The sequence below is a fragment of the Marmota monax genome, unplaced genomic scaffold (genome assembly GCF_021218885.2).
Source record: "Marmota monax isolate L192 unplaced genomic scaffold, Marmota_monax_Labrador192_F-V1.1 WCK01_AAM20220418_F8-fsc00077, whole genome shotgun sequence".
Taxonomy (NCBI): Eukaryota; Metazoa; Chordata; class Mammalia; order Rodentia; family Sciuridae; genus Marmota; species Marmota monax.
The window spans coordinates 4,265,963-4,291,096 of NW_026694610.1; the positions used below are offsets into that span (position 1 = coordinate 4,265,963).

General features: G+C 42.3%; 1 protein-coding gene across 1 annotated transcript; it reads right to left on the reverse strand.

The window, feature by feature from the left end:
* Positions 1-3,418: 3,418 nt before the first annotated feature.
* Rxfp3 (relaxin family peptide receptor 3) lies at positions 3,419-8,484 on the reverse strand. The gene has a single exon (XM_046422323.2). It carries the CDS (start codon positions 7,758-7,760, stop codon positions 6,387-6,389), a length of 1,374 nt encoding a protein of 457 aa, XP_046278279.1. The 5' UTR covers positions 7,761-8,484; the 3' UTR covers positions 3,419-6,386.
* Between the last annotated feature and the right edge of the window lie 16,650 nt (positions 8,485-25,134).

A 25,134-nucleotide genomic window follows, 5' to 3' on the forward strand; every position in this document is an offset into this window, starting at 1 on the left:
CACTGCATGTCAGTGCAAGGGGTGGTGGGGCAGGGTCCGTTTTCCACCTGGCATGTTAGGCTGGGATGAAACCCAGGAAGACATACTTGCTCATAGATCTACCTACGATGAGTAGATTCATTCTAGAATACAATTTTTTAAAACAGTGGTCTATGTACGGTTGGGGATATTTCATCAAACCAAAAATACTCAAAATATCGCTGGTGATTTCTTTCATGGTATTGAGTTATTCATATTTAATTTGCTCATAATTAATTCCCATTGATTTATGACATCCCTAACAACTCTGCCTGAACATCTCATTCTGGAAGATTTTTCACTTTTAAACAGTTCATTGAATTACACAGTAAAAACATTTTTCTTTGGTCTGTGCCCTTGTTTCATCCTGTGGAGTGGATATGAAAGTCTCTTAGGAAAAAGCCCCTGGGTTCTTCTATGATCTTCTCTCCCCCAAGCTAAGCAGTTTTTCTCTAGCCATACCCCTTCAATTGCCTCCCGTGTGGTGAAGTTTGAGTAGCCTGGAGAGACAGCATTGTTTAATAGGAACACTACGAACTATGGGATATGGTTGTTTTTGAATCTTGATTTTGCTACTCCTTGGCAAACTATTTAACTTGCCTAAAATACACTTGCTCATCTATACATTTGGGATAATAATTCCTGTCTCAGAGATTGTGATGATTAATAATGTATATAATACCACATACAGGGTACTTATCACTATCCTATTTTACCCTATTAACCCAGTAACCCTGAGACTGGATATCATTACTGATCTTCATTTTGTAGATAAAGAAACTCAGACTGAAAACTGAGTCATTTGTGGTGGCACATGCCTGTAATCCCAGGAGCTTATGAGGTTGAGGCAGGGGGATCACAAGTTCAAAGATATTCTCAACAACTGAGCAAGGCCCTAAGCAACTTAGTGAGACCCTAAAATAAATAAAAAGGGCTGGGGATATGGCTTAGTGGTAAAAGTGGTTAAGCATCCCTGGATTAAATTCCTGGAACCAAAAAAAAAAAAGAACACTCAGGCAAAAAAGGTATTTTGTAAATCACCTGAAGCCACACAACTCATGAGTGGCAGTACAGTCCGTTTCCATAAAATAGGCATGCAGCCTGGTGGCTGGTACTGTTCAGGGTTCAATGAATGGTATCTAGCTCTAATCAATGCAGCTAAGGGCACATCATCCTATCCCCCCATCCCTATTCGTGCTCCTGTCTTTCTTAACTGCCTACCTACACAACTCCCAATGTGCCTGACCAGTACAGAATAGAGAATTTTCAACCCACCCTAAGAAGTTACAAAGATTACATGCTTCCTCTCCCACTTCTCCCTGAAACAATCATTGCTCCAGGTGAATTTCAATTGAATTCCTTTTGGGCTGAAAAGAAATTTATAGAAAGGAAATGAGTCTTTAAGAACTGGGACATTGGGATTTGGGTGCTGCTTTTGCCTGTCTCATGCATAGTAGAATGGATGGCTTCAATAGCATGTCCAAGACTGTGGACTGTTGACTCATTGGAGGCAGCAATCCAAAGAGAGGGAGCATGCTCTGGTTGGTTTTGGTAGGCACTGGTTCCTCTTTCACACAAATGTAGGGGGTGTGAGTGGTATGGACCTACTTCTAACACTGGCAAGAGCCAGAACAAAAAGATAAATTGAAGCCCAAGGTCCACAGCCCATTAGCTCTCCCTCCTCTTCTCCCTCCTTGCTCCCTCCTCCTTCCACTCTGCACAGCATGTAAGAGTTCTTGTGTGCACCTGGCATTAGCACATCCCTAGCCATCCTCACTCCCCCACCCTCCATCACCCATACAAACAGCCACCCCTCAGCCTCCCCTCCCTCCTAAGGGTGCATAAACTCAGCAGTGTGCTCTGTCTCTGGAGGATGAACTCAGCAAAGGTCCACCAACGCCTTGTAAATAGACTCAGAGACATCTGGATGGGGAGTCACGGGGTCTTAGGTGCTGGAAAATAACCTAGAAGTGGGGGCACTCCTTGCCCTTCAGAGGGGCATGGCTGGAGGGTTAGGGGCAGAATAGGGTTCTCTAATGATGAAACACAGACCCTGGTTGCTTAGATCGAAGTGCAGTACCAGAGATGACCAGCCTAAGAGTGAGCCCTTCGTCATTCTGTGTGGCAGTGCCCTGTCCCTTCCCAATTTTTCCAATAATCTCAAAATGCACATGAATCCCTGATAAAACAAACTTACTCTCTTCTTCCTGCTACTGCTAGGACTTCCACCCTGCTGCTGCAGTTCTCCTGATTGCCTCCTTTTTGTTTAAAGAGCCTGCCCTCTGCTGTTTCCCAGCTATCATACTTGTCGTTGGAGCAAAATGTCTGGAGCACCCCCTGCTCCATATGACTCTGGCCATTTTAGATGTGTGTCTGTCCGTGCGCACACTCATGCAGTTGACAAGAAGTGGAGGGCAGGGGGCTTGCAGTGAAACAACTGCTCCTTCCTGCCTACAGCTCAGCCCCCTCACCTGTAGGACTTGTAGCTTCCTTATCTGAAGTTAGGTGCCCCAGGTTCTGCACTCATCCCATTCTCTCCAGATCCCTGGTGCTTTCCACACTAGGTGGGCTGTATTACCACATCTCACTTATCAGCCTCCAAGCCTTGCTCAGTTTTCTCCAAATGTGTGCTGCTCATTTTCTACCCCTTCATCAGGCGCCCCATTCCCACATTCAATGAACACAGTCACTCTCAAATGAAGTCACCTAATTCTATTTAGGGGGCACATATAAAACCACCCTCAACTATTCCAATCTTCCTCCCCACATATCTATCATCCATCCTGGAGAAAGGAGGTCATTACTGACTGATTAGAGAAAGCACCTGCTCCCTATCCCATAGCATGGAACAATTATGGGCAAGTGCTCAGAGGACACATGTCAAACATGTCAGCATTACAAACAGTATCAAGACGCCTCTCTTGCCTTCCTTACATTTTACTGGCCTCTGGAAAGTTTAAGTTAAAAAATCTTCAGGGTACCGTGTATTCCTTGACTATTTCTTCAAGGACTTTTCTGGCATTTTAAAGATTTGGAGACAAATGGATGGGCAAGCTGGGAATATGGCCTGTAGCCAAGAGTCATTTTACCTGGACCCTTAAAGAAATGAAACGTAGCCAGCACTACCCAACCATAGGGCAGGGTTTTGATTACAAGTGAAGTTACTAGATCAAACCTCAATGTTTGGAACATTAGATAGGCTATTGGGCTGAGGAATGGAGCCATAGCAGATGCTGGTATTCTCCCTGTCTCCTTCTCTCTTTCTCTGTCTTACACACACACACACACACACACACACACACACACACACACACACAAATTTTGAAATTTCATTCATTAAACTCAAATCCATCAAGGTTTGAATTAGTGGATAGAAGCCAATTTTAAAAAGTCTTTAATCCTTGGGAACCCAAGTATTTATTCTCAATACACTGATGACATGATCTAGCCAAAAAATAATTCTCTTCCCAAGCAAATACATGCCCAGAGACATATATTTTAAATAGAGATCCCAGGAAGTGTCATAGGAGAAAGGGAAGCTACACTGCTTTGCTACCTGCTTCCCTAATCCATCATCTGACATTTTGACCTTGAATTCTTTAGTCACCACTCTTCCTCAGCCTCACATGTCCCATCTACCTTCTCTAACCTCCCCCTCATTCTGCCTAAATTTTTTATACCCATATTTCCAGGCCCATCTCAAATACTATTTTGACCAAGAAGTCTCTGGCCCTCCCCTCCTTTTCCCTCTGCATTTTATTTTAGCCTTACAGTGACCTCCAATTAATTTGCCCTGTCTTATATCATATCACTGGCTGTCTGTCCTTCTGAATGTAGAAGTCAGAAATGTGTCTGTTCAGGTGCATGAGCTCAGCCCCCAACACAGAGTCTTGTACAAAATAGGCATACAAAGGATCACTGTAGATTTCAATGGATTTGACCACTTCCTTGTCCACTCTTGTGTCCTTATGTGGAAAGAAGTCATGGTCTTTGGTTCCTTCTGCCATTTTCTTAGAAGCCTTAAGCTTTGGGTTTGGACAGGTGACAGTGGTTACAGAATTTTTCATGAAGACCTTGCCCTCTCGTCCTTTTTCTTCTCTTTTTCTAGTCTCCACAGCAGTAGAAGCACACTCTTTAATGTATTTTCCTGAGAATTATAAGTTACCCACACATAATTTTATTGTCAAAACTATAATATTAAGTTACTATAATAAGAATCTTTCAGTAAGAGTCTAAAATCAGTGTTGTGCATGTCTATACTGCTATTTATTATTTCCTACATTGATTTTTCCCTATATTTGTATTTTAGAGATGAAGAGAGCTTCTGTTTCAACCTTTTTAGCCTGATTACTACTATTATTGATAGATTCTTTTTTTCCTAAAGAACAAAGTTTTATTTAATTGCTTTGAAACAGAAGAACCATTCTGTATTCAAAAAGAGTTAACTTCGTAATACTTCTCAGAATTGAAATGGGCAGTTTTGGGTTTTGTGGCAAAGTATATGAATGTTTAGCAATTCCACTGTGTTGTGTTACAGAAAGTGGGACAAGGGATGATCTCACATTTTAAGCCTTAAATTCCAGACACTATAGGAATTTTTCAACAAAATTATAAACACTTCCACAGTTGAAGAGGCTATTTAAACAGACATGTTTTTCTAATGATTATTTATTGTATTAGAATGACCATCCCAGGAGGTGCTTGCATTAACAGCTTCTTGATCCCCAAACAACTTGCCAAAGAGAACAGTAGCACCTCTATCTGTCCCAGCAGATGGGCAGGTAGACTGATGCTTAATTTCAATTCTCAGAATAGCCTCAAGAAAGGACACTGTGAGGATTTTAGCATCTTAAACTGCTACAATAACAGAGTTGCCATGAGCAACAAAAGTTGCTCCTCAGAGACAGCCCCACTGACTGTCTGGAAGTTGAGAAAGAATTTATCATGCATGCTCAATGAGCAATACACTCTTTAAAATAAATACACGTTGTTAAGGTAATCTCCTATATCTTACCTTCCCATGTGAATGCTGTGAGCAATAAATAATCTCACACCTGAAGTTATGATAAGCCCCTCAGAGCAGCCTCTTCAATCCACTTGTTCCTTTAGGATAAAGATTTTACTTTGGTTTTCCATTCTTGTTCCCATCCCACACATTCTCTTGAATGATCCAACACCAGCTTCTAGGAATCTAGCATCTGGTCTGCAGTAAGCCCTGCACATTTCTACAGCATTTCTTGCTCTTTTAATCCAACATGAAATCTGAATCATCCCTCTACTTCCTGATCCAGAGTCTCCATCAACGTGGCATTCCAATTCCCAGAGTGAGGAAGGAAGGGCTGTAGAACCCTCCCCTCAACCCTAGATACCAGGAGGGCTTTTCAAGATGCTCCTGAGTCCAGCTCACCTGCAGTGACTGACTAGAGAGAATGGTGTCTCCAGGAACCCAGAATGTTCTCCAGAGAAACTAGAGCACCCAGGGAATTAGGCTTTCCAGGGAATGCTAAATTTGAGTTCCCTTTTTCCTTCACCGTCTGTAGACGAAATAAATTTCCCTTTTCAGCTCTTCCAGTTGCACTGCTGTTTCCCACAGAGCAAAGATCCACTCTCCAGTGGATCTTTCATCTAAACTGAGGACAGGTGTTTTGCCCCTAGTGACAGCTGATCACAGAAGTCAGGCCCTTCCAGCAAGGCTCAGCTTGAGCCTGCTTGCTCTGTCTGGCTGCCCTGGAGTGCCTTTCCCTCACCATTTCTCCTGGGAAGGGTCAACAGGGTCACTCGATTTCCTCAACTCCGAGAAGGTTTCTTTCCCCAAACTCAAGGCTCCCAGGGCAGCCACACAGCAAGTAAGCCTTTGCAGTCTCAAGAGTCAAAGCTCAAAACAAAGGTTTCCTGGATGGCTCTCCTGCCTGCATGCACCTTAAGGGCCCCATCAAGAATGTCATAAAATAGCTGAAATAAGGGCCCAGTTGTTCCCACATGATTTGGCTGATCCTCACTCCCTTTTGCCCCAATTTCTCTACTTCCTTGCTGCCTCTCTACTTCTGGGCACCCACACCCTGTACAACGTGAGCAGCATTAGGAGAGGACTCTGCATTGGGGTAGGAGGGTCAGCCAAGCCTCGAGCTCCGGTCCAGAGGGCTGATCTTCACTCCTTTGCCTACTTCCTTTCTTCACCTGATTTCACATTTCTCCACAGAAGTGCCTCCAGCTTTTTCACTGGCCGCTGCTCCATAGGTCTCCACATCCCTTTCCCACCTAATTCTTGATGCAGAGTCCCTCCGCTTTTCCTCCAGTAAGCGATTCCCTTGCTTCCCTGCCCCAAGGCAGCCTTGCTGTTCCACGTGTACCACGAGTCTTAGTCCACATCAGTAGGCTGAGCTGCTGGGCAGCAGGTCGTAGCGTCCCCCACTGTAGACCACTACACCAGGCGGATAGTAGAGCACGTCAGGTTCAGCAGCTGCGTGGAGTGGCGCCAGAGCCTGCAGCCGGTGATCCTCTGGCTCTGGCTTAGTGGTAGCTGTGAAAGGGCGCATGCTGGTGAGCGAAGGCGACGTGATACGCCACAGCAGGTTCTTGAGCGCCTTGCGGAACTCGCGGCGCACTAGGCAGTAGAGTATTGGGTTAAGGCAGCTGTTGGAATGCGCCAGACACACGCTCACCGGGAACGCGTACACCTGGCACAAGAAATACTCCTGGCTGAAGGGTACCGCGTTGAACTTGATGAGGATACTCCATGTGGTGAGCGCCTGGTTAGGCAGCCAACACAGAAAGAAAGATAAGACCACGATGGTCACTGATTTGGTGACCTTGGACCGTCTCCTAGCGCTAGCTCCAGACAGGCTTCCCCCAGCAGCTGCTGTCCCTACTTCGGTCCCCACCACGCAGCGGTCTGAGATGAAGCGCACCAGCAGCAGGTAGCACAGGCTGATGATGCCTAGGGGCAGCACAAAGCCTAGCAGCACTTTCTGCAAATGGTACAGGCCAAGCCAGAACTGCCTGTCGCCACCCAGCAACTTGTCAGGGAAGCGCACCAGGCACAGCTCCTCACCCATCACCTTGATGGTGGTGGAGAAAATGGCATTGGGCAGCGAGGCCAGAGCAGCCGAAGCCCAGATCAACACACACAGAGCTTTGGCTGAGAAGCAGCAGCTCTCTCCCAGGCTCTGTCCACAACAGTTGCCATGGCCGTGCCCTCGGGTCCGGTGGCTCTTAAGGGATGATGCCACAGAATGGTAGCGCGCCACACTCATGGCAGTGAGGAAGAAGACGCTGGCATACATGTTCATAGAGGTGACAATAGACACGATCTTACACATGGCCTTACCGAAGGGCCACTTGAAGTCCAGCGCGTTCTCCACCGCCCAGAAGGGCAGAGTGAGCACGAATTGAAAGTCCGTCAGCGCCAGGTTGGTAACGAAGAGGTTGATTGAGGATTTGCGCCAGCCCTGTTTGCTCTTCATCAGGTAGAGCACAAGGAGGTTGCCCGCCAGCCCCAGTGCGCAAACCACCCAGTACACCGCACTGATGAGGATCCGCACCCGGGCCTCTGCATCCGAGCTCTCGGCCCCACTGCTGCTGGGTGGATACCCCGGCGCCGCTCCGTCCGGCAACTCCAGCCCCAGCTCCCACAAATCCTGAAGCTGCAGCGAGGCGTTGCCACTCCTGTTGGCCGCCTCCAGGAGGCCTGGGATCAGACTGAAGAGTTCTGCGAGCTGGTCACCTCCAGCCGCCTTATTCATGGTGGCCGTCGTGATTGTTTCAACCACCTGTATGAGCAGATACCCCTAGTTCATATTCCGGTGCATAAGAACTAAGGAAGCACAGTTCGCCCGTGGTGTGATCCCCAGGAGAACAGGCGAGGTGTGCGCGGGAGCTTTCAAAATAGCCGCTGAAGATAGATAGAGCCTACGAACTGGTTGCGGATGGCTTCCGGTGCGCGCGACAAGCAGCTCTGGGCACAGGAGTTGAGCTCAGCGTCTGCTTTAGATGCTCCAAAAAGGAACGCAGCTCTCCAGGAAAGCGACCTGCGTCCAAGGTTTCTCGGTCTAAAGTTGGAGTTTCCCGAGTCCCTAGTACGCACCTAAGACTTTCCTCCTCCTTTGCCACTGTCACTTGGGCACTGGCGCAAAACCCTTCTGGCTGCTCAGGAGCGCGATTCCGGGCCGGTTCCTTTTCTTTCCAGTACCTTTGTTGGTTTTCTCTGCTGCTCGGACGAGGTTTCCGTCCTTTTAAGGAAAAGTAGAGCACGTGAAGTCACGTCTACCTCCCTCTTACTGCTTGGAGGTCTGTAGCTGTTGTACCCGCTATCGGTACTTCCCAGAGAGTTACCAGAGTTGCTTACCCGAGTTATATTCGCACCCACAAAGCCGCGGCAGCCGGCCCCAAGGAGCATGCGTAACCCCCTACGCCAAGAGAGGGGGCGCTTTCCGAGGTGCTGAACCCCGCCGCGCGTGCGGCCGGGGAGGAGGAGGGACCCGCCAAAGGAGGAGGCCACTGGCAACTTCCCTTTTGCTCTTAAAGTTTCAGAAGGAAATGGTCCTAACCCTTTATTTCGCTGCGTTGCGAGAACGCCCATTTTAATTTGTTTCTTCCTCCTAATCAACTATGATCAGAAGTTTTTTTCTTCCTTCTTGATCACTCTGCTTTTTCACTGAAATTATCCCATTTGATGAAGGCTGGTTCTAAAAATGTGCCGTCTCTTGCCTACTTCCCTTTTAAAAGTAAGGATAGTGATCTCTTTTCATGCCTAAATCAGAATGAATACTGAATGCACAGAACAAGCTCCGCCCTTCTTTAATTAGCTGACCACTTATCTGTGACAGGATTTTCAAAGGGTCTTCATCAAGAGGAAATCAGGCACAAGTGTTGCCCGTACTTTGGTGTATTCTGAGAAATGAAGCTAAACTGAGCCTATAATTGGTTGCCGACTTCATGTATTTTAAAATACCACCTGTCTAGTCCTGAGTCAGAAACTCCTCCACTAATTGGTCACACATGCCTCCAACTCCTTTTATCTAGATGCAGATGAGATAGGGGATAATCTCGAGTTGATTGTGGGCCACTCACTTCCCTATTTCCACTACTGTTAAAATCACAACTCTTTATCAGATGTTTTTCAGACCAATGGCAGTAAATTCTAAGGACTTGTCTAAGGAAATGAGTGGAAACAACTTTGAGTTTCTTCTCAAGTTGTGATTTATTGAAATATCAGGTCAACTGCTCTGATGTGAATTATACTTTTAAGAAAAGACTCAAAGAATTTGAAATGCTTTCTTCACCTTCAGGAATTAAACTGAAATCAAAGTATCTTAAGCATGCAGCAATTGTCTTCATTCCTAAAGTAATGCAGAACTCCAGACTTTGTTTACAAGATTAAATAATTTTAAAGCCGAGGAGTTTTAAAAGAATGCTTAGTGAAACAGAAACGCAATACGCAAAACAGGAAAGGAAACAATCTTGACTCCAAAGCCAGAATGAAGTTCTTTCCAAGAGAACGCACTTCACTCTAAATGCTGACTGCTCTGGTCTTTCCTCGAGAGGGCGCCAGGGCTCCAGTAAAAACCAAACCAAACAGCCTCCTTTTGATCAGCTTGTATCTGAAGATGAGCCTTGCCCTGATTAATCCTCCCAATCCAAGAGTTGCTTCTGCTCACACCTCTTATCCCTGTGCTAAAAGCCTCACCTTCACTTTCACTTTTTTATTTTTTATTTTTTTAAAGAGAGAGAGAGAGAATTTTAATATTTATTTTTTAGTTTTTGGCGGACACATCTTTGTTTGTATGTGGTGCTGAGGATCGAACCCTGGCCCCGTGCATGCCAGGCGAGCGTGCTCCCGCTTGAGCCACATCCCCAGTCCAACTTTCACTTTTTTAAAATTAATTATTTCTCCATCAAAATTTATCTCTTTGGCTCAGTGAGTTGTGACTTAGTGGTGGAGCACTAGCCTAGCACATGAGACACTGGGTTTTATCCTCAGCACTGCATAAAAATAAATAAATAAAATAAAGGTATTGTGACCATAAAAAAAATTCTCTCTCTCTCTCTCTCTCTCTCTCTCTCTCTCTCTCTCTATATATATATATATATATATATATATATATATATATATATGTATTTCAATGAGCTATTGAAAATCAAGGAAGCCTAGGGCTCACACAGACAGCCATTTATCTGTGGGATTTCACCAATGTTCCCTAACTCCCTCACATATTATTTCATTCTTTCAGTGCTTCTAGCCCCATCCCAGAACATATATACTTGATCTTCCCGAAATCACATGAAGTATTCACACTTTGTGAAGAATATTACAGGAAGTTGATTCAATTCATCTCAAACTTGCTGGCCAATTAGCTTGGCACTAAGGTAGGCTGAGAGAAACATTATGACATAAATCCTCTATTTTGATCCTTTCTGGAACTGTTCATCTAAATGAGTATGCAATTTAGTAGTGTCTGTGACTCTTTTTTGTTTAGTCTTGCATATGACTTAGGTATCTAGAATGTAATGCTTTGTGTCAGATGCATGGACAATAATTTTAGTTACTTCACTTTCCCCTTTTGTTTTTAAGGAGTGGGTTTTTAATAAGTAGTTATATTGTACTTAGATTGGCTGTTCCAGTTTTAGATTTGTTTGTTTGTTTTTATATCAAGGCTACTCTATGTTTGTATTTGAGAAAAACATAAAGGCAGAAGCATTCAGGGTTTGTTATGTTGCAAACAGTCTGTTTTTCTGTAATACTTCTTCCTGAAATTGACTTTAGAATGTAACGGGAACTGGAGAAAAATCTTGTTAGCAACAAAAAGCTCTTTATCATTCATAGTGGAAGGATGGAGTCTTGGAACCTTTTCCTAGGCTGCTTTGAATATCTGAAGCCACATGGCCATGTGAAGTTAGGAGTGAGGACAGCGTAAAAGCATACTCAAGCATATAACTGCTGGGAACCCATCATCATAGAATGCAGGAAACCATAGGCTTGAGCCCTGGCATTTTGCAGAGGAGGCCTGAAGAGATGAAGGGATTTACTCAGCATCTCACTGCTAGGAAGTAATCACACTAGGTCTAAACCATATATTTCTTGACTCTCATGTGACATCTTTTGGTCCATGCTTTATTTTCCAACTTGGCTCTAACACTTTTATAATTTTCAACACAGGAGTGGATGATGTGCTGAATAATGGCTTCCAACATGTCCATATTCTAATCCCTGGGTCCTTTGGATATTTCTTTACATAGACCAAAGAGTTTTTCAGTGTGATTAAAATAAAGTTCTTGAGGTGTGGAATATGGTCATGGGTTGTGCATATGGGCCCCATACATTCACAAAAGTTCATATAAGAGGGAGGCAAGAGGAATCAGAGGAGAAGGTGGTGTGATACAGAAGCAGAGACTGGAGTGATACTCTTTGAAGATGTAAGATAACAAGCCAAGAATACAGGTAACCATTGGAAACTGACAAAAGCAAAGAGATGAGTCTCCCCTGGACCCTCAAGAAATAATCTGCTCTGATGACACCCTGACTTTATTCCATTGAAACTGAGCTGAGGGCTGGGGATGTGGCTCAAGCGGTAGCGCGCTCACCTGGCATGTGTGCGGCCCGGGTTCGAACCTCAGCACCACATACAAACAAAGATGTTGTGTCTGCCAAAAACTGAAAAGTAAATATTAAAAAAAAAAATTCTCTCTCCTCTCTCTCTCTCTCTCTCTTAAAAAAAAAAAAAAGAAAAGAAACTGAGCTGAGATCTCTGATCCCTAGAACTGTGAGAGGATAAATTTGTCTTATTTTGAACCACTGCATATGGACTGATTTGTTACAGCAGCAATAGATAACCCATACAAGTACATAAAAGCCTGGTTTGAACATTATATAAAGAGAAATTAAACAATTCTGAATTAAACATGTTGCTTCATTTTGTTCACTCATTTAATACATAAATATTGAGCACCAACTTTGTGCTAGGTACCTCATTATGAACTAGAGGTTTATTGGTAAATGCCACTTACTGAAGCTTGCTTTCTAATAGGTGAGACAATATTTATGAGTTGTGTGTTTGTTATGGTTTGGATAAGATGTCTACCAAAACCTGTGTTACCATGGGAATGTTTGAAGGTGAAATGATGAGAGTTGTAACTGGGTGGTAGGCAGGGTGTGGTTGGTAGACCATGGGAGTGGGGGTGTCTCTGGGACTTATATTTTGTTCCTGGTGAGCAGAGCTTTCTCTTTGCTTCCGGGTATGATGTTCTGAGCTGCTTTCCTGCACCATACCCTTCTGCCATGAGGTTCTGCCTCAGCTGAACATGGAATGAACCTCTGAAACCATGAACTAAAATAAATCTTCTCTATTTTGTTATGGTCAGGTATATTGGTCACAGCAACACAAAGCTGACTAAGTCATGGGAAATGGCTAGAGGAGGTGAATCACTGGAGCAGGTTCTGGAGAGGTGGTTTATCTTTTCTGTAGCCCCTTCCCCGCTTTCTCTTTCTACTTCTCAGCCACCATGATGTGAGCTATGCTCCTGTGCCTCGCCCTTCCATCATGACCATCTGCCTGACCTTGGCCCAGAGCAAGGGAGTCAGCTAACCATGGACTAAACCTCTTGGATGGTGAGCCACAATAAACATTTCCTCCTCTAAGTTGTTCTTGCTGAGTACTTTGGTCATAGCCACAAAAAGTTGACTAACACATTGTTACAATAAGAGGGAAAACCATGTAAAATAGCAAGCTATAAAACCACGTACACGGAAGTAACTTCTCACTCTTTCTGATTATACTTATTTAATTCTAAGAATCACATATTTTCAAATTAAATGTTTAAAAAATTATTATGGATTTCCAATTGCCATAGGTATAGTGTATGAGATTATTTTTCTCCCTAGAAAATTGTTAATAAATGGTGTGTCTTATAAACTGCAGTATCTGGGAAGAAAGGATATTCAGTAACCAGGTAAAGAGAGGAGGGAAAGAAAGAGCATTCTGGGCAGAAGGAAAGGCATGAGTGAAGATGTCCGTCAGGGAAGGAGAATGATGCTTTTGTAGGACAGAGAACGGGGACAGTTCTGTACCACAGGGAGAGCAAGGGGGTGTCAGATAGGCTGGGGAGTTGGCAGGAGTCAAATAATGCCTGACCAAAGAATTACGATCTTGAGCAATGTGAGGGCACTGGAAATTCTTAAGCAGAGGAGCAACAAGATCAGGGTTGATTCAAAACCATCATCCTAGTTGTAGTGTAGTCGGTAGAACAGAAGGGACAAGAATGGATGGAAATAGATGCTAATCAAGTCCATTAGAAAGCTATAGCAAGATTTCAGGACAGAGATGATTGTAGTTCAGGCTAGGGTGGCACAGGTCAGAAAGAGATTTATGTAGGTATGTTATTTATTTTTTCTCTCCTCCCTCCCTTTGACCTCTGAACTCTCCACAAGATTTACACAGATATTTTAGAAGCTGACATGACAGTATGTGGTGGTGGATTGCATATAAGGGATGTAGGTAAAGAAAAATAAAAATTCCTTTAGTTTCTACTTTGTTCATCTGATATATGGATGTTGACAGGGTGAGGTGTCAGGAAGATGACAAATTCAGATTGGACATACGAGACTGTGAACGTCTATAAGGCCATCAAATTGAGATGACAAGTAGACAGTTGGATTTTTGGATCTTAACTCAAAGAAGAAGTCTAGATTCCAGATAGAAATCTGTGAGTCAACACAGCAAATAGTGACAATTGAAGTTTTGACATTGCCGATACTGTCAAGAGAAAAGGATCAATTACTGGGTCTACAGGAGCTCCAAGTTTGAAATATCTGTAGAGATTGGCAAGCTTGTATATTGCAATGAAAATGAGAACTAGAGGAGTAGAAGAGAAATAAGGAGCATGTAACACAACAGCCACAGAATGTAAGCTAAAATAAGACTGTAACTAATGCTGCTGAGAGGTCAAGGAAGACAAGAATAGAAAATGTGAATTGGGATTATGACGCAGAGACCATTGATAACCTCAAGGGGTCAGGAGGCAGATACTGGGAGAGGAGAATACTGAAACAACTAAGCAGCTACTCTTATGGAGTAGCTGAGAGTAGAAACTGAGTCAGGAGGAGATACGAGAGTTTTCCCAAGTTCTGTTGAGGAAGAATTAGGATAAAATTCAGAGATATTGACTAACGTTTTATTCTTTGGAAATCTATGCAGTAAGCTGAAAGAGTCAAATAAACAATTAACAAAAAGAATGAAGCCAAGAGTTTGAACCTCGTGGGTGTTCAGGTTGCACTGCTGACCTATGCAGTCACTTTAGTCTAAATTACAGTTTCCCAATCTTGGAATTGTTGACATTTTGAGACAGATAATCTTCTCTTGTGGGGGCTGACCTGTACAGTGTACACTGGCACTCCTGGCCTGTACATTAGAATCCAGAAACAATCCCCATTTCTATTGTGACAACCAAAAATGCCTTCGAGCATTGCCAAATGCTTGGGGGAGGGGAACATCCCCCTCCTCCCCAATATTGAGAACCTCTGATCTAAACATAGATCATTTGTCAGAAAGAGAGACTATGATGAAAGGATCCATTGTGAACCAAATCCCACTTCAAGGAGAACGATTCAAAGGGCCTGGCCTTCTGGTGGGAATTGGAAGTATATGCAGAGAGGTGGAATGTTATGCTATGTAGGCATCTTTCTGAGTGTTGGTGCCTCACATTTTCTCTAGATGCTCTTCAGTTAAGCTATAGCAGAGCTGATAATCTCATTAAGGAAATTCTACCTAAATATTACTCAAACTAGCAAGCAGACCACCCCCAGAAACCAGAGGCTCTGGCTCATGCATTGTGGCTGAGACTCCCCCAGCCTTGTCTGGGTGGAGAAGGAGTTCAGGACACCTGGTCCTTGGCACAAGGGCTATTCTGTTGCTATGTACACTGGAGCAGTTTCATCTTGTGACCCTGAATGTCACCTCTATCACCACTGTGCTGAAGAAGGCTCCAGGTCACCCAGATGCCTGAACCACAACCAGACACCCTGCTGATGATTAGACTAAGCCCATCCTGGAAGTGAAGGAAACCACAAAAGACAAGGGTTGTGCCTTTCGAATTCTGTCTGTAGATGCTTCCCAGTGAAGCTGCAGCTTAGACTCCTCCAACAGACACTCTTAATTTAATAAAGACTATTGGATAGTGAAAAGAGAAGCCCAGGGCTTGGCCATCTTTGTTTGGAAAAGAGCAATTTGGAGCCTGACCCTAAGTTACCAGACAATGCCCAGGCAAGTGACATTTCTGGGCCTGAGCTTCCTCATCTGTGTAAGGAAGAGACTGAGGTTCCCGATTATTGTAAGATAGGCATTAAATAGAAGATATCAAAACCCACAGGAGTGTGCTAAAAATATGGCTTGCAGGCCTTCACACAGCCTCACACCATCACCAGAGATTCCAATTCTCAGTGGGGTTGGAAAGGAGCCCAAGAATCTGTATTTTAAACAAATATTCTTCTAGGAGACACTGATTTTCCCCAAGTTTGAGAACCTCTGGACTAACTTTCATTTTAGTTCTAACCTTTCAGGTAAAAAAATAAATAAATAAATCCCAAAGAGAAATGATCTCTAGTGCTGGTTTGTCCACACTGTGATTGGAAGTAAAGAGGATGTTGAGCAGGGGATCTTGCCAAGCTTCCTTAAAATCATATTTAAGTTCTACAGGTGATTTTTCCTTCCTGTTTGACTACAAAGGCCATGTTCTGCTGAGGGACCGTGGGATTAGACAGGACTCAGCCTGAGCCCTCAGGGGAGGCTGTTCCCACATGTGACCTGCACAGAGTGAAGCCAGATGCTAGCACACCTAGAAAGCTCTTCATTTCTGGGTCTGTTCTCAGATCAGAAATGAACACAGATTATGGGCATGAGTTTACAGTATTGCTTAACTAAGCCTCTGTTATGGAAGCAAAAATCCCTTTCCCAGATAAGACTTAGATGATATTTTAGACCATTTAAATTAAAGGGATGGGCCATGTTTTCCTTAAACGAAAAGTTGGGAGAAAGGCATTTATCAGTCAGTCATGATCAAATACCATTTAGGTGTCCTGTTAAAAAATGTTCTCAAAATCATCGAATGTACCACATAAATTCCTATTGGAAAATTAAGCAATATATAATTTGATGATATTGTTCAACAAGACCAACCTTGTGAAAAAAATGGAAAAAAAAAATGAGATGTCTTTTTCAGGGGTCTGATTTTAAGTCAACCATTGCCCCTTGCCTTCGTCCCCTGGCCCACTAATCTGATTGTCAAATTCTATCTCTGTGGGCACACACAAGGCCAATCTCTATTTCCCTAGGTTGGTACTGTCTTTGCTAAAGATATTCTTGAAAATGTTTCCCTCTTTACCCATCTCAACCTGTTACTGTCTTTCTTGTACTATAAGCCCAAGCAAAATGATACCATTTTGGGGAGGACTTCTATCATTTCCTGAGAAATAGGTTTCATTTCTTTCCTCTTTCCATGATTATAGAACTTTGGTCAGCACATTTCTCAAGGCATGCATGAATGCTAGAGCTCTTTCCATGCATTTCTCCTCACATTCAAAAGGGAGACATCCTTTTTCAGGGTAGATATGTGTCATTGTCATTATTGACACGTATAAGAACAGGGCACACTTGTGGATTGGCATCTGTTTCCAAGCAGGATCCTCTTACTAAGGCAATCTGCAATAGGAGAAAAACCTTAACCTCAACTCTTTTGGAATACTCAACTCTAACATTAGAGGAATTGATATATTGTACAATACCTTACTTTTGCCTACTTGTACCTGCAATCTCGTTTAAAGCCACCTGATGTTAAAATTAATAAGTAGCCTTTTAAAAATGCTGATGCCCAGTGGTAACTTTAGACCAAGTTTGAGGAGTAAAATATGAGAAATTGCAGTACCTTGATGGTTGAATCCTACAACATTCTTGTTGCCCAAATGCACATTCCAATGATTTAACCAATTCTTTTGCTATACACCTCAATGTGTCTGATCAATATGCTTATATTGCTATTCAATTTTTCATTTTAGGTATTATTTTTCACTTCCTAGTTTGAAAGGTGAGGAGTTGGCCCTTCTCTCTCACACTTCTTATGCTGCTTCAACTGACACTAAGCCCCTCCTCACTCAGTAATGTCCTGTTGAAAGATCAATGTGCAGCATTTACACTGCAATGGCTACAAACAGTATAAATGGTTGAGCCATATTGCGCACAAAAGTTGCTTTTTAAAAATTTTCTTGCACTTTTTTTCTCCATTAGAATTAACAATAATCCTTATTTCTTCAATGTAATTATCACTGATGTATCCCTGAACTCTCTTTGAAGTGTGAAAAATCTCTTCTTAGTGTTAAAAAAAAAATCAGATCTTTCGCCATCTAAGAGGTTAGCTTCCCCTTGTTTAAAGAAATCTCTCTGAGGCCAGTGCCTTGCAGGGAGTTCTTGATCTACCCCAGGACTTCCTTCCACTGATTATATTGCCTCTTTGATTAGACTGAGTCCTGTGAGGCCTCATAGAGTAACATACAGAATGTGACCCATGAGGCAGTAAGGTACACATTAAAGAATTGTTATGTTTTGCTAGTTTTATTGGTGGAAACTGGAAACACCTATGAGAATGGATTCTAAGAGTGTTGTATTAGGGTAGAAAAAAATGTCATGTTGGTCTGGTCATATTTGTGATTGTGTGTATGCTAAACACAGATTTTAGATTCAATATATTATTTCAAAGCCACAGGAAGTGGCTCTAAGAGTATGCTTGTTAGTTGACTGAACTATGGACCCAAAATGTCTTAGAGAAAATGAAATTTAAACACCAGAAACTTAAACACTGTACAGGATGTTTAAGAAGATAGGTTTTTAAGGGTACAGAAGTTTAAGAAGATAGGAATGATAAAATAGATCTACCATATCAGACCTGCTCATCCTAACTGTGTTTACAGGATGACCAAGAGAATACTCCTTGCAACAAGACAGCAGGAAATACATTCACAAGAGACCCTGGAACCCTTAAAAACCTCTGTAGTGGATACTAGTAGGCCAGATTTGTTATTGATTTCAATGGGGATCCCCCCAGGGTGGTAGGAGGCATTTAATTCCCATAGGTGAGATGGATAGACTGTGGCTATAAACAGCAGAGTGACAGCAGTAATCAGAATAGTTTGATCTACAGAGATCTTCAGCATTGGCTAATTGATCATCACCCAAGGACCGAACTGGGTAGGCACATAGTGAAGTCTTACTTGATGTGCATTGGCCTTGTGAACAGAAATCTGACTTGAATCACCACAGCACTGTGGGGCCCTTGAGCAAGTACCAAATTGAGTCAGTGTACAGACTCAGAGGCTATGTACAGACTCAGAGGCTTCACCTCAGGAAGGACTATGAAACATAATCAAACATTTTTTATTGTAATCATTCCCCTTAGCTCTTGGCAAGGGAACTGCATTAATTCCAGGTGACTGGGAATTGAGAAAGGGAAATAGCTAGACTTTGCTTCTGGACTAATGATAATTCCCAGAGACCCAACATTCCACTGTGGCCCACGGATCCAAGTTGAAGCTTAATGGACACCAGGTAGTCAATGAAGTTTTAACTAAGCTCTATTATACGGTGGGCTAGTAGGTACCCCCAAACCACACTATTGTTGTTTATCCATAATTGAAATATTCCACAACTGGAATGTATAATTGAAATATTTCACAACTGGCAGAATCCCCACATTGTTTTCCTGGCTTAACAAGTGAAGGCTACTATGGTGGGAAAGACCAAGTAGAAGCTACTAGAACTGCTTCTACATACACAAATAGTAACCCAAAAGCCATCTCTCATACCTGGAGGAATCTTGCAGAAATTAGTGTCACTATCAAGGACTTAAGAGAAGCACAGTTAGAAGGTAAGCTTTTGGCTTTTCTGTGCAGGGCAATGGGCACTTCCCTGTCTTGCTCACATTTTCAGAGACCAGCTGAGATTGCAATTGAAGGGTTATTTGGGCAGCAGCTGAGATTGCAGTTGAAGGGTTATTTGCCTTCAACTTTTTGAGTCCTGGGTCAGGCACATGCGTAGCTCCATGGCAAAGGGTACCAGCTTCTCTGGAAGGACATCTGCATTGTCAACATTGAAGACAGTGAGAGAGAAACATGGATTCAAGTTTGTCTTCACCAGATCGAATATAATATTTTTATAAAGGAAGACAGAGTAGGTAATTTGTCTGAAAGTAGTTGAAAATTCTCTTACTCCAAGAATTGACCAACTGATTTAGGCAGGTCATTCTAGCAGGCAAAGAGCAAAAAACCAAAGTTAACCCTGCATTGGAGTCTATGGGGGAGGTGGGGGGTGGCGGGTGGGGGCTGTGTGACCCATGAAGAGACTGGTGAGAAAGGCTTGGGAGGCCACAATTGAGAGTGAAGGTTGCATTCAGAACTCTCCCAGAGTCCACTGGAGGGATTTAAGAGGGTAGTAGACCCTGTTGGAGCCCCTCCCTCCTCCCCTCAGCTCATACCATTTCTGTGCTTGCCAACTTGACTTCCAAGTACTAGCCCTAAGGACTCTTTCCCCCAAGGCCTTTCTGTGTCAGGTAGAGCATGCTTTGTGTTCCTGTGAGGCAGCCTATAGGAGGAAGGAATTCAAGTTCCTACTTCTACCTGGGGGGTGGGGTAACAGGCAATCTGATGAAAGTTGATGCATAAATACCCCAGATTCCTTGCCCCTTTGGCAGAGTAATTCAGATGCACCTGTAATCTATTTCCCAGAGTTGAGGATGAAGCCTCAGTTGGCAGAGTTACTTGACAATAGACCCTTTATTGAATTTCTTCCCTTACCTATCTTACTTCCCTATTTACTTCCTGTGTTCCCCCAAATAAACTACTTTCACCTGAATATTTGGGTTCTGAATCTGATTTGGGGGCAGTTCAAATTAAGATAGCAGGGAGATTACGCAATCCAATTTATACTTTGTAAAGCTGACACTGATTGCTGAATGGTGAAAGATTGTAAGCCAACAATGATGTGTGCACTGGGAGCCTGGAGAAAGGCTGCCAGGCCGTGGGAGACGGTGGCAGCCTAACGGTGGTAACTGCCAGGATGGAGAGCTGTCCTCACTGGGGTTACATGGAGGGCAGAATCACCAGAACATGGTGATGGGCTGAAGGGGTCAAAAGGAAGAGAAAGGGTGGTTTGAAATATGACTTGATCCTAGGTAGCAATGGAAATTTAGTGTGGTGGCAAGACTCATAAAAGAAAGATTTTGGTATGCAAATTGGTACAACCACTCTGGAAAGCAGTATGAAGACTCCTCAGAAAACTTGGAATGGAACCACCATTTGATCCACCCCCACCACCCCGCATATACCCAAAGGACTTAAAATGAGCATGATATATTCATGCGGACACATCAATGTTTATAGCAGCTCAATTCACAATAGCTAAACAATGAAACCAACCTAGATGCCCTTCAATAGGTGAATGGATAAAGAAAATGTAGCATATATACACAATGGAATATTACTCAGTCATAAAAAAGAATAAAATTATGGCATTTGCCAGTAAATGGATGGAACTGAAGACTATCATGCTAAGTAAAAAAAAAAATCCAGTCCCCCAAAACCAAAGGCTGAATGTTCTCTCTGATATGTGGATGCTAACACACAGTGAGGGAAGGGGAGGAACAGAAGTTCATTATTCTACCATAATTGTGAACTGAATTCCTACTACAGACAAAGTAAAGTATTAGGTGTTTGGACATATAACAAAAACAACAACAATGATTACATATGAATAATAATGGAAACAATGACAACCATTTTCATGTGGGTTAAAACAATAAAAGTTCATTCTCAGAGTTCTAGAGCCAAGAAGTCAGAAATAAAGATGTTGGCAGGGTTGGTTTCTTCTGTAGGCTCTGGGGAGAATGTATCCCCAGCCTCTCTCCTAGCTTCTGGTGGGTCTGTGACCATCCTTGGCCTAGGTCTGTAGCTATATCACTCCAACCTCTGTCTCTGTCTCAGAGGGCATTCTCACCCCTGTGCATGTGTCTATGTTTCTGTTTTCTCTTCTTGGAAGGTACAAGCCATTGGATTAGGTGCTACCCTAGTCCAGTTTTACCTCATCTTAACTAATTACATCTGTGAAGATTCTATTTTCAAATAAGGTCACATTTACAAGTACCACGTGGTAGGATATAAACGTATCTTTTTGGAGGACACAATTCTACTTCCTATAGAAAGGATTATGTACTGCATAAAGAGATTTATTTGCACCAGCTCACCTAATGCTCACAAACCAGCATAATTGATGTGTTTATTATCCCAAATCTGTCTTTCTATGTCTTTGGCCTCAGAACTCCTACCATCTATTCCACCACTATTAACATATCTATATGGTTGCTGATTTCTCTTTAGTTTTCTCAGTATCAGTCAATGGCATTACTACTCACTTAAGTGTTCAAGCTAAAAACTCAAGAATAATTCTTTATTTCTCATTTGCCTTTATAACCAATACAATCCAACCAATTATGTTTGTAAGTTCTATTAGTATGTTTAAAAACACATACACAAAAAATAAAAAACCCAAGAAAACAAACAAAAAATCTTTAGTCTATTTATTTAATCTCCATTTCCCTAAGGTGACCCACATAGTTGCTGCAGATCTTGATCTTTCAGTACCATGAGGGATTCTCTACAGGACTACCTCACACCATGCAACTGATTTCCACCAAGGTGTGGAAAATCTGAGTGAGAGAGAGTGTTCAGAATGGAAGTTATGTGGAGAGAGCGTGGTTGATGGACATAGGGGGTACAGTTGGATAAGAGGAATGACTTCTAATGTCCTATAGCACAGAAGGATAACCATGATTAACTACTCATTTTGTATTTAAAAATAGCTAGTAGAGAAGATTTTGAATATTCCTGGAATGAAGAAATAATAAACATCTGAGGCGATGGATATGGCAATCACCCTAATCTGATCATTATCCATTATATACATGTATTGAAATGTCATGTTGAACCCCATAAGTATATATAATTACTGTCAGTTAAAGAATAGATTACAAAATGATCCTCTCCTCTTTTACATTTTATTCTTTCATAGAATGTGAATACATTCATCTTACACTCAAAAAGAGGTGAGGACGCATACGATTCTGATTGCTGGGTGGCAGGGAACATTGGGAACCAACCTTAAGGCTACCAACACAGAAGGGCAGTGTGTCATAATAGCCAGCAAAAAGCAGAATTTGAAGGAATAATTGGGTAAACAGATATTTCAACAGCTTCACAGTGCTGGGGCAGGAAAATTTGAAATTCCAACCTAGGAAGGTGGAAGGGCATAAGTAATTAATCCAGGGTTTTAGTCAAAACTCCAGAAGGAACTCATTGTATTGCTAAGTCTGACGCTCTATTCTCAGCAACCAGAAAACACACAATTCCTTCAAGTATATGTAGAACATCCACCAAAGGGACAGCATGTCGGGCCAAAATCAAGTTTCAACAAATTTCAAAGGATTGAAACCCTAGAGTACATGTACTCTGCACACAGTTCAACTAAACTAGAAATCAATAAAAGAATGATAACTCAAAGTTCCCAAAGGGTTTAAAGTTAAGCAACGTGTGTTGAGCAATCCATGAGTTGAAGAAGAATTAACAAATGAAATTAGAAAATAAAATTTGAACTAAATCATAATAAAAATATGACAAGTCAAAATTTGTGGGATGCAATCAAAGCAGTGCTTGGAGGGAAATTTGGAGCTGTATTTGCATATTTTTTAAAAAAGAAAGTTTAAACCTTAATGATATAAACTTCTTACAAATTAGTGGAGGAAGGTCAATAAATTACATTCAAAAAAGAAGTAGGGAAATATTAAAGACAGGAGCAGAGAGTTGTATGGAGAGCCCCTGCTATGTTAGTTATTAATCTTCTGGTTGCTGGATCACAGGTATATGGGTGGAGGGAGCCTTAAGAGAGGACCAGAACAGCAGGGGACAGGGTTACTCAAGGGGCTTAAGGAAGAGGTTAGCCAGTATGTATGGAGGCATATAAATATTTTTCAAAACCTTGTTATACTTGCTCATACCAGCTGAAGACAAATATGGAATTTTATCAATATGGCCCAACCTTCTATTGAACTCTCTTGTCACCCCCTTCCCACCAACCATAACAACCCCAACACTAGCCCACTAGTTAGTCCCCATGACTGAAGCAATCTCTCTCTTTTAGTCCATCACGTTCTCTTTGCTCAGATGAACATTTCCCTCTCATCCCTGTTGTCTAAACTATTAGTTTTCTTGAAGATTCAACATGGTTATTATTTTATCTTTGAAGGATATTTAATTCCCAGTGTTATCAATTAATCACTCTGTATTTCCATAGGATTTTGTATGAACATTTACTATAGAGCTTTTTACTGTCTTAAACACAATAATAAACAACTCCCCATCCTTGCAACTGAATAAGGCTTGAGAATTGTAGTGATGCATAATCCATCTTTGTATCCCAAGCTCTTGACACAGTGCCTGGAAAATCATATGCAGCTTTAACCCATGAATGAGTCATTAGTTCTAATTCTTTCCTAACCACTAACATCCGTTTAACAATAAGAAAGCCATTTCCAGTTAGAATACCCTGCAGTCATCTGGAAACTCTCTTTCCAAGTCTTTTGCAGTTCTTTCCAAGTTGTACACTCCCAACAAGATGACTGTCATTCCTGATGTACAGAAGGCACTCATTCCCTGGACCTTACCTTGGCTCCAGGGGCTTCCCAGTTAAAGAGAAAGTGGGGAGTTGTTTCAGCAGAAGATATGAGAACATGTCTGCATTATTTCACAGTATTCTGAGGGCAAAACAAAAATTAATTTAACTGATTTTTCCTAACTCGAATTAAGCCTGGTTTACGACTCCCCTGACTAAACTGAAGAGACATCAAGACAAGTCAATTTCGGTGATTGCCTATTTGGTCATGCCCTAGAACTCATGTGGTCAAGAGAAGATAGGATACTTCTCTTCCTTGTACTGTGCAATCATCCTCACTCAGGGATGTTTTGAACCTTGGACCCTGCTGAAACCTCCAACCCATCTTCTGTCACCATCTTAGAGGTTCAGGACCTTCTGGTGTTAAACACTTTTTCTTTCTTTCTTTCTTTCTTTCTTTCTTTCTTTCTTTCTTTCTTTCTTTCTTTCTTTCTTTCTTTCTTTCAACTCTCTTCCACTGTTAACTCAACCTAATCATGGCAAGCCCTCTAAAATAGTGGTTCTCCCAATATCCTCCCAACAGACAGCATCAACACCACCAAGGAGATTGTTAGACAAGCACATTGTCTGACCATACCTGATAACTGCTAAGTCTGAAACTTGGGCTGAGACCCAGCAATCTAGGGTTTAGCAAGACCACCAGGCAATTTTGATATATTGAAGTTTGAGGATCACTGTTCTAACGCAAAGTTGTTTTCCCCAGATCCCACTCTAAAACACATTGAGGAACATCGTTGGGTCAGGGGAGGGAAAGGAGGAAGAAGGGGGTGAAGAGAAGAAGTTGCTAGTTATTATTCCTTTTAAAGAAAGTTCAACAAAAAGACAACAAGGATAGGAGGAATGGGGGGGGGTACAGAACAAGGACTGGCTACTTTTTTTCCATCTAAGGTTATGAATGTCTGTGAGAAACAAAACAAATTTCCAGTTGGTTATTCTAACACAGAATACACTCTTGAAACATTCATTGTCTCCTTAAAACATTCCAATCCCTGGGTTCCTTTTCCTAGGAATTCCAATTTAGTATGTCTCAACTAAGATCCAGATGTTATTTTTGCAAAGTTCTGCAGGTCGTTCTAATGGGAAGTTGAGGTTAAAAACCATTGCCCCAGATCCTCTGTTGTCTTTTGAGGATGAAAAAAGTAACCCTAACTCCTTTTTAACTTCTAGGCTTGCTTGTGACTCAGTCATGAATGGGATGAGAACATCCAGGCCTCGTTTCTCACAGTTACCTCATATTCATCAAGAATGACATTTCTGGTCTTTTCTTTCCTTACTCATGATCAGAGAGCAAGGACAGTTTTCCCACACAGTTATGAAATCCCTAACAGTTATAAAGGCATTGAAAATTGCTTTTGAATGTCAG